Source organism: Lipotes vexillifer, unplaced genomic scaffold, assembly GCF_000442215.2.
Source record: "Lipotes vexillifer unplaced genomic scaffold, Lipotes_vexillifer_v1.1 scaffold835, whole genome shotgun sequence".
Lineage (NCBI taxonomy): Eukaryota > Metazoa > Chordata > Mammalia > Artiodactyla > Lipotidae > Lipotes > Lipotes vexillifer.
Window position 1 is genome coordinate 2,003,271 of NW_006774135.1, and position 9,407 is coordinate 2,012,677.

General features: G+C 63.3%; 1 protein-coding gene across 1 annotated transcript in view; it reads left to right on the forward strand.

Moving 5' to 3' along the window:
* Positions 1-8,430, forward strand: part of PRDM16 (PR/SET domain 16) — a 329,763-nt gene extending 321,333 nt beyond the window's left edge. The window contains exons 13-17 of the mRNA XM_007448950.1: positions 1,513-1,682; positions 1,932-2,106; positions 5,867-6,094; positions 6,933-7,107; positions 8,352-8,430. Coding sequence (XP_007449012.1) covers positions 1,513-1,682; positions 1,932-2,106; positions 5,867-6,094; positions 6,933-7,107; positions 8,352-8,429 — 826 coding nt within the window. The 3' untranslated portion in view covers position 8,430. The remainder of the gene's footprint in view (positions 1-1,512; positions 1,683-1,931; positions 2,107-5,866; positions 6,095-6,932; positions 7,108-8,351) is intronic.
* Positions 8,431-9,407: the final 977 nt, after the last annotated feature.

A 9,407-nucleotide genomic window follows, 5' to 3' on the forward strand; every position in this document is an offset into this window, starting at 1 on the left:
GAATGCCAGGCCATGGCCTCAGGACAGGTCCCCACGCCTTCCAGCCACGCCTTATGGGTGAACCTGATGTCCCGAGCTCATGCCCCTCTGCATTGGCTGCATAGACTCTGCCTCCTGAAGGGCTCGGCAGTCAGCGTTCTGCCGTGCTCGCCTCTCTGCTTGTCGCTCCGTGGAAGCTCGTTTCCAAAGCAGGAAGAGACCTGAGCACAGGGATGGATGTTTCAGTGCACCTGTGCTTCTGAGACTTGGATGAGCATCCCTGGAGGAGTTCTGAGGCCAGGTGCACACGAGCGTGCCCACCAACACGTGTGCGCACACACTGCACACGCACACGCACCCACAAGAGTGCACATAGCCACACGTGTGTGCGAGAGCACTCTGAGACGCTCGCACACATGTGCGACTGGAGACCCCTGAGCCGGAGTCCCTCTGCCATGGCCCAGCTGGGCATGCAGAGCGGGTGGGAGCGGACGGCCTTGGCCCAGACTCCTGCCGCCAGGAGGAGGTGGCACTGTTTGCAGAGCTGGCGGCTGTGGGTCCTCCGTCCCCCGGCCCCGGCTCTCTCGCTCTCTCTCTCTCTCTCTCTCTCTCTCTCTTTCATTCTCTCAGTGCCGGCATTGCTCAGGCCCCCTCTGTCAGTTCCCATGGGTGATCACCCTCCCTTTCCCCGCCCTCGGGGCCTCCAAGGGTGGTCGTGAAGGCGGTGCCCGCACGAGGCCCCACACCCACGGGGACCTGCACGTGGCAGGTGTCTCAAATCGTGCCTCATGGCAACTTCCCGACAGTAAAGCAGTTTGCTCTGGTAAACTTGTGGGGGTCACGACAATATTCTGACAACAGAAGCATCTGGAGGAAAGAGCATCTTTTTCTAATTTCCCAAGTGTGCCGTGCAGCCTGGCAGCGGGTGCCCCTGCAGAGGGGCTGAGGGCGCCCCCCACTGAAGGGGGTCCGTGGACGGAGGCCCCCTGACAGGGTGAGGCTGGGAGCCCTCTTCACCTCAGGGCAGTGAAGGATACTCGAGAGAGTTGGGGCAGCCCCCATGCCCTGTTAATGGACTGGCCAGCTGAGGCCTCAAGGGAGATGCGGTCTGCCCAAGGACCTGTGGAGAGGGTCCGGGACCAGGCCAGGGTAGGGTTCTCCGCCAGGGAGGAAGGTTGCAGGCAGCGGGTCTGGGCTCCTTCCCAGGAAAACCTGCCAGGAGCATCTTTCCTGGTGCGCGGGTGCCCCCGTGAGGCCGCCAGGAGCACGCCGCCCTCTGCCGTGGACCGCCAGGCCCTGGCCTCCGCGCTGGGCCGACCCAGACAGCAGAGAGGGCGAGAGATGAGGGGAGACGCCAGAGGGTCCCGGTGCTGCCCACCCAGGGGCACAGGCCCCAGAGGGTCCCCCTCCGCCTGTTCAGGGCGCAGTCCGACACCATCCACCGTCCAGGGGCAGCTTTGCCAGGACCGCCTCCCAGGGCCCTCGGGGGTCTCCTCAAGGCCAGGGGCTCCGCTGAGGCGCCGTGTCTTACAGGTGTAAGTACTGCGACCGGTCCTTCAGCATCTCCTCCAACCTCCAGCGGCACGTCCGGAACATCCACAACAAGGAGAAGCCCTTCAAGTGCCACCTGTGCGACCGCTGCTTTGGGCAGCAGACCAACCTGGACAGACATCTGAAGAAACATGAGCACGAGCGCGCACCAGGTGGGGGTCTGTCCGGCGGGGACGGGGGCGCTGGAAGGGGCCGCAAGCTAGCTCTGTGGGAAAGCTTGCAGTCACCCCTCAAACAGTTTTCATTACGGAGAATCTTGTACTCTTGGGGTTTCCTAAGAAGTGGGTTCCCTGAGGGCACCCCAAATGCTCACCCTCCTTGGCTGCCCACCCCGTCACTGGTGCGTCACGGAGGGAGGGGCTCAGCCGAGGGACGACCCCTCTGATGCTGCCCCTCTGCAGTGAGCCAGCATTCGGGGGTCCTCACGAACCACCTGGCGACCAGCACCTCCTCCCCCGCCTCCGAGTCGGACCACCATGCACTTTTAGATGAAAAGGAAGACTCCTATTTCTCAGAAATCAGAAACTTTATTGCCAACAGCGAGATGAACCAAGCAACAACGCGAACAGACAAACGGTAAGAAACCCATCCCGGGGCCCCAGGAAGCTCTGGACTCTGCATGGTCACCGGTATGGTCATGCCCACAGCAGGGTCCCGCGTCCCAGCACCAGGGACCCCAGGCCCACCGCAGAGGGCGAGGCCCGTGGGCTCTGCAGCCAGTGTCCATCCCAGCCCCTTCTCTGCCTCGGTTTCTTCACCTGCAGAGGGTGATTAGAACAGGCACCCTGGCCTGATGGCGTGTGTCACACGCTCAGTGCGGTGCCAGCACACAGGCCTAAATGGCACAGTTTGGCCTCACGGTTAAGAGACGTGCAGCCAGACATGGGCCAGGTGACGGCTCCTGCCATGAGATCTGCCACGCCTCTGAAACTCCAGAACATTCTTATTTAATCCAAGGCACAAAAGGTTTCTTAGCAAGAGTGCTGCCCCTTTAAATACACACACACAGAGGCAGAAGAATGGCAGAATTGGAAATTCAAGGATACGGAGGATATTCTGCGTAACCTCCATCCCCGGGCTCAGCTGGCAGAGAATCAGAGATCCCAAACTCCAAGAGTCCTCAGGGATGTGCTCCCCTAATTCTGCAGAGGCCCAGAGGAGTGGGTGGGCCGTGGCTCTGCGGCCCCAGGGCCCGGGTCCCTCCCCACCCATCCCCAGCAAGGTGACGAGGATCCCCCAGGACACCCAGCTCCCCAAGAGCCTGTCTGTTCCCACATCACTGGTGCCCCTGGGGGCAGAGCAGGGGCACCAAAAAGACTTGTCAAATCTACAGATGGGCATGACATGACACTTGGACTGTTTCTGGCTCTGCTAAGTCCTGAATCTGTGCCCGGGAAGGTGATCTCACCTGGCGCCCGGGTGGGCTCAGAGGAGGGGGAGTGGGAGAGGCTGGCCATGGGCTGCACATCCCAGAGCCCTGGCTGGCAGTGGAGACCTCACTCCTGGGGGCAGCCCTGCCTGCTCTACGGCCAACGAATTGCCCGTGGCCATCCTTGGCTCTGGGCATACGCTATGGTCTCATGGGAACCCAGGCCCTGCCATCTGCTCCGGGGTGCGGAGTTGTGCTCAGACAGCGCCCCACGGCTCTGAGAGCTGTCCGTAGTTCAAGCTCTGTGATCTCCGCCTTCGGACAAAGTCACGGACCTGAGCCCCCAGGGGCCGGGCCACGAGGCGCGTCCTGGCTGTTGAAGACTCTTCCTTTGTGCCCAGGGCAACGCCAGGCGAGAACTGACAAGCACATGCCCAGGGCATCCTCCCTGGGGTGGGTGGCCGCGCCGGGTGGCTCCCACACCTCAGGCTTGGGTGACAGGCCCAGCTCTCAGCCACGAGGAGGACACTCCAGGAGAGCCACCAGACACAGGGGTTGTCCCCAGAGGGAAGAGGGGACGGCGCCATCCTAACCCCCCAGAGCAGAACGTTTCAACCAGGGCCCCTGGGGGGCGGTCCGTGGGGCTCAGAGGAGGCTGGCCTCACGTCCCGTGCCAACCCAGGCCCTCGGCTGGCCCCGCCTGCTGACACTGCATCCCGGGAGCCGGGAGCCCCTGGAGGTGCCTGCACATCGTTGCCGGAAATGGAGACCGTGGTCATGGTTGACGCTTGTCGGCTAATGTGCGGAAAGCGGTGGGATGCTGGCGGTCCTATTAGGGGCCAATACTAACGTGATCCAGAACCAGCATCTTTCTCTTGACCGTCAGTGAGAATTCAGGGCCGCCAGGCTTCCTGGCCCTACAATCCCAGAAACTCCTGGGCTGAATCCTGTCCCCCCCCCCCCACTTCCTATGTTGAAATCCTAATCTCCAGTACCTCAGAGTGTGACCTTATTTGGAAATAGGGTCTTAAGTTGTAATTAGTTAAGATAAGGTCTTACTGGAGCCAGGTGGCCCATATCCGATAGGACTGGTGTCCTTAGAAAAGGGGGAGATTGGGACACACACACGCACAGGGAGGTCCCGTGTGAGGACAATGCAGAGATTGGGTGATGTGCCCACAAGCCGAGGAGTCCCAAGCATCGCCAGCAGACCCCTGGAGTCCAGGGGAGGGGCCGGGACGAGAAGCAGCCCTGTGACACAGGGATCTGGGACGTCTAGACTCCAGGACAGGGAGGGATGGATCCCCGCTCTCTGAGCCGCAGCCGTGCTGCTCTGGGGCGGTGGCCTCGGGGAGACTCTCCCGCCCCAGGCAGCTGTGTGGAGGCCTGGACACTCGTCCTGGTGTCCTGTCTGTCTGAAGCCATCTCCAGCCGGACCCCCCCGACTCTGTCTCCGCCATATCCACCCCTGTACCCACCCAGCGAGCTCTGGTGCTTGATGCAGGCCTCCCACCAATGAGCAGACCCTCTATGCAGGGCGGGGTTGGGGACGCAGAGACAACGCGCTCAAGGTTGCTGCTCCTACAGAGAGGGGCTCATGTATAAACCTGCACAGAGAGCTCAGGTTTGCTTAACTGACACACAGGGCTTTGCGCTGATCCGAGCCCCGGGGCCCAGGGCTCCCCACCTGCACTGTGCATCAGCCCTCAGCGTGGGGCCTGTTCTCATGTCCCTGGGAGGGCCTGGGCTCCGAGATGGCAAGCCCTGTCCAAGGGGACCCTGCCAAGATCCAGAGTGGGAGGCAGGACCTGGCTCTGGGGTCTTCACTGCGGTGGACGGACGTGCACCTGGTGACAAGGGAAACGTGCTGGGGTCCTGCCCGTCCTGGAGGGCAGGTCAGCTCTCGGCATCCGCCTGCTTCCCCGTGGAAAGAGAAGTGAAGACAGGGACGGGCGAGAGCAGGGCCATTGGGGGTCTCCCCCAGCCCAGCCCGGCCCCCCACCCTCTCTGAGTTTGGAGGCGGTGACCACTCGGGGGGGACATATCCTCTCGCCTTGGTGCCCCAAGCGGGACCCCGAGTATCCCTTGACAGCAGTGGACAGACGCCCGTGGGCCATATGGGGTCCAGGAGGAGTGGGGACGGGGGGCTCCGAGCTCGGGCTCCGGAAGCGTGTGCCTCACCCTCCCCACCCCCTCTGCCCACGTGTCGGACCCCCACCCAGATGCCCTCGGGCCCAGCCCACCTGTGGCCGCAGCCCCTGGTCACAGACTTGCAGACGCACCAGACACAGCTGGTGACATTTTCTGAAGGGAATGAGCAACCTCTCTCTCACTGCTTGTTTTCTGCTCTCAGTGATGAGGACCCAGGGTGGGAAAGGCTCGCCCGGCTGCAGGGACCCCGAGGGAGATGAGGTGGGGTCCCGACTGCAGGAGAGAGCCCCCTGGCGGGTTTCCATCGCTGACAACAGCCTGGTCCGCGTGGTCCGGGGTGCCGGATCCCAGACGCTCCATCTGTGGAGGGGCCGCCCCGTCCTCGTGTCCTCACGGTGGGCGGGGGGGAGCAGGCATCCATCAGGGCCGGGCCAACAACCCTGCCGTGCTCTGAGGCCCCCCGAGGGCGCCCCTTGTGCGGTGCCCAAGCCCAGAGCCCCCTTCCTCACCGGGCCGGCCGTTGCTTCCTTCCCTGAACCCCTGAGTGGCCCACTGTCCTCACTGGCATAACAGGAGCCCTGCCGCAGAGCGGTGCCCGCCCAGCCCCTGCCCAGCCCTCAGCAGTCCCCCTTCTCGGCCTGAGTCACTCACTCCACAAGGATGGCAGCTGAGCCACCCAAGACCCCGGCTCTGAGGGTTCGGTGACCGCGGGGGGCAGGCTGCCTTCGAAGGGGGCGGGGCGGCCGTCAGGGAAGGCAGAGGCGCGACCTGCTGGCCTCTGGGCATTTGTGGCCAGCTCTGTCCGTGTCATTTCAGGCCGGAAGTCCAGGACCTGGACGGCGCCCCCCCGTGCCCGGGCCTGGCCGGCGGGAAGCCCGAGGACGCAGAGGAGGAGGCAGAGGATGAGCTGGAGGACGACGGCGACAGCCTGGCGGGGGGGTCCCAGGACGACGCTGTGTGCCCCACGCCGGAGCCCCGGGCCACCTGCGAGGACGAGGAGGACGGGCCCGCCTCCCTGGCCATGGGCTTCGACCACACCCGAAGGTGGGCACCGGCCCCCGGGGGCCCCGCACGCGGGGGGTCCTCGTTCCCACACCCGCCATCCGCCCAGCAGGGTTCACCCTCCTTCCCAGCAGGCGTTCCTACTGCAGGGACTTCTGTGTGCAGGCGGGGGTGAGGCCAGGCCCCAGGAAAGGGGGTCAGGGCTCCAGCCCCCCACACTCGCAGGCGCGCACACCCGCGCGCACTTCCCCAGGCCTGGAAGCAGAGTCGGGGAGGGAAAGGCTGAGAGGGAGCTGGTCCTGGACCCGCGGGCCGTGTGCGGCCCTGCGGAAGAACCCAGAGCGGTGACATCTGGCCTCCCGCCGACTGTGAGGGGCGGGGGCTGAGCACCCACAGTTCTGGAAGCAGGTGGACCATAGCCATGTCCCCCAGGTCCCGACCGCTCGCCGCCTGCTTTCGGCACCGGTGATGCTGCCGGCGTTCCATGATCCTCCTGGGGGAGGCCCCTAGATCCCAGAGGCTTTTCCAAGACGGCCCGTTTCCTCCCACCCCTGAGTGCTGGGGGCGGGAGCCCCGGGCCTCTCCAGAGCGGCCCGGATTCTCGGGAACCGAGGCATCCCCGGCTACCCCCATCCCTGAGGCCCAAGCACCCCGCCTGCTGCTTGCAGTGTGTGCACGTGCTCACCTCCCTCCGTCACTCTCCTGCATCTGTGTGGCTTCCATCCAGGTGTCCGTGTGTCCGTGTGTCTGTCTCCTCATGCATGTGGCTCGTGGAGATGCCGTGAGGTGCATGCAGGCACGGAGCCAGCCGTGGGGCATCAGAGAGGTGGCGAGAGGCCAGGCCGGCTAACGGCAGGCCCCTCTCCGGTCGTTGGTGCAGGTGTGTTGAGGAGCGACCAGGCGGTCTGTTGGCTTTGGAGCCGATGCCGACTTTTGGGAAGGGGCTGGATCTCCGCAGAGCAGCTGAGGAAGCATTGGAAGTTAAAGATGTGCTTAATTCCACCTTAGATTCTGAGACTTTAAAACAGACCCTGTACAGGCAGGCTAAGAACCAGGTAGGTACCCACCAGAGCCCACCCCCTCGCCTTCCCCAGGCTGGACGGCAGGCGGCAGCCGCGACCCCCCACCAGGGACAGCCTCACCTCTTGCTGTGGCCATCCCACGTCTGCCTGGGGGACACCTCCCGTGCCCATTGCATTGGCTAGAGAGACCCCCAAGTGACTGCCCTTGCCCACAAGTGGGGTGGGGCAGGGAGAGGTTGAGGGCAGATGAGCGCAAGCAGGACCGTCACGGGGGCGCTCCCCCCACAGTGCTCGTGGACACCTGGGTACCCGTCCTCACGTCCCTGGAGGGAGGCGTCCACAGCAGATGCCCTGCCCTCGTGGCTGTGTTGGCCTCCCTCTGCCTCTACCCGAGCAGGGATGATGATAGCCCAGGGTCTTCTCGAGGGACGCTGCCCCATCGGGGGTCAGGATTGCAAGCTGCAGCCGTGACGGGGTCAGCGGGCACCCGGCTGGCTGGGCACGTCTCGTTCCTCAGCATAGGTGTCACAGGAGCCTGCCTCCTGCTTCTCTCCAGTCTGGGGGGCTCGGGGTTTCACTCAGCTCTCTGCAGCCCACCTGAGCCTCAGGAAAAGCCGTTTGCGTGTCTGTCTTCGTCTTTTTACTAACGCTGTCCGGAGCGTGAACTCGGGTGGACGTCGCCCCAGCCCGCCTGCTCTGAGCGGCCCCCGCTCCCGTCTACTCACGCCCTGTGGGCTAAGCCAGGCTCCGGGCCAGAGGCACGTCTCAGAAACGCTGCACATCGTTTCCCCAGAGTATCTCTGTGCTGCCACCGTGGTCATCCACAGGGGACAGGCCTCACCAGGCAGGGCCTGAGCCTCGTTGACAGGGTCTTAGCAATAACTACAAGCATTCCCAGTCCCTCCCAAAGAGCACGCTTACCTGGGAACGCATGCTGATCACCAGAGGATGTGGAGGCGGCTGCAAGGGGGGATGTGCCCCAAAGAGGCTGAGGGTCTTGGTGGCACTCTGCACAAGCGCCTGACAGAGCTCCCCTCACCGCACCTTCCTCCTCTGCGGGCCGGCCCCCCGCGCCTCTGCCCTCATCTACCTCTGGAGCTGAGGCCAGCCAGAGCGGGTGGGAGGCCGGGAGGGGACGGGGCCAGCCTGGGGTCTGCAGGACCTCAACCCACACTGCTCACCTGCCCATCCCGTGTGTGCCCCGCCCTCTCTCCCGCCAGGCATATGCAATGATGCTGTCCCTTTCCGAGGATGCTCCTCTCCACACCTCCTCCCAGAGTCCTCTGGATGCTTGGTTGAACATCGCAGGAGCCACGCCAGAGTCCGGAGCCTTCAACCCCATCAACCACCTCTGACCGCCCCCCGAAGGGCTGGGGTCAGAGTCCAAGCGAGGCCACCACGGGCCCCCGACATCCCGACAGAAATCCCAGCTGCGGAAGATGGAGGCCAGGGCCTCGGGGAGCTGGAGCGGCCCGGGGCCGAGGAGACCCCTTGTCACCTGCGTCTGACCTCTCCTCAGCGTCTGTGCCCCCCGCCACGGTCCAACTTTAACTTTTCCAACGAAAACTCAGAACCCGGAGTCCTTGGAGCCGTCGTAGGGTTTCACCGGCTCTAAGAACTGGTCTTGAGGACGGCGTTCGAGATGGTTCAGCTCGCAGTGTCCAGGCGCAGCGCGGGGGAGCTGCTTCGCAGAGTCAAGCCCGTGGGCGAGGGCGGGATTTGAACCCCAAACTGAGGCCGGTGGGCCGCTCCCAGGTGCCCACGTGGTGTCTCAAGAGGGAACGGACAGCTGGGTATGCTCTAAAGAGGGAATCGCCCAGATGACTTTTATAATGAAGATTACAAGAATGACCCTTTTGGTAATCTTATTGACGACAGAGTCTATTTAAGCATGTGGTTTTAAAAATAGACAGTATTTTTAAAAAAAAATCAAAAAGTGACTTGCCAATTGTTTTTTAAAAGTAATTTTGCATTGCTCTGAAATCTCAGCTTATTTGCAAACCCAAACCTGCCTGGGAGCCAGCACTGCGTTTGGGGGTGTTCTTTATACTGTAGATGCGGAGAAATTTTCTATCTCTGACCGTATTTGTAAAGCCAAGGTGATTCTGGGGTCCCCCCCGCCGGGGCAGAACTGAGTCTGGGGGGGCGACTCCCGTGAGCAGTTTCAGACCGTGCTCGGGAATCAGATACGGTGTCCTGGGCTGGCCCAAGGCTGGGACTCGGAGATGTGCCTGTCATTGTGTGCCATGCGATTCGTGCCCGTGGCCCCCATCCAGACGCCCGATTGTATGGGGGAGGTCGGAGAGGTGGCTGGTTCCCTGATGTTCTCCCCA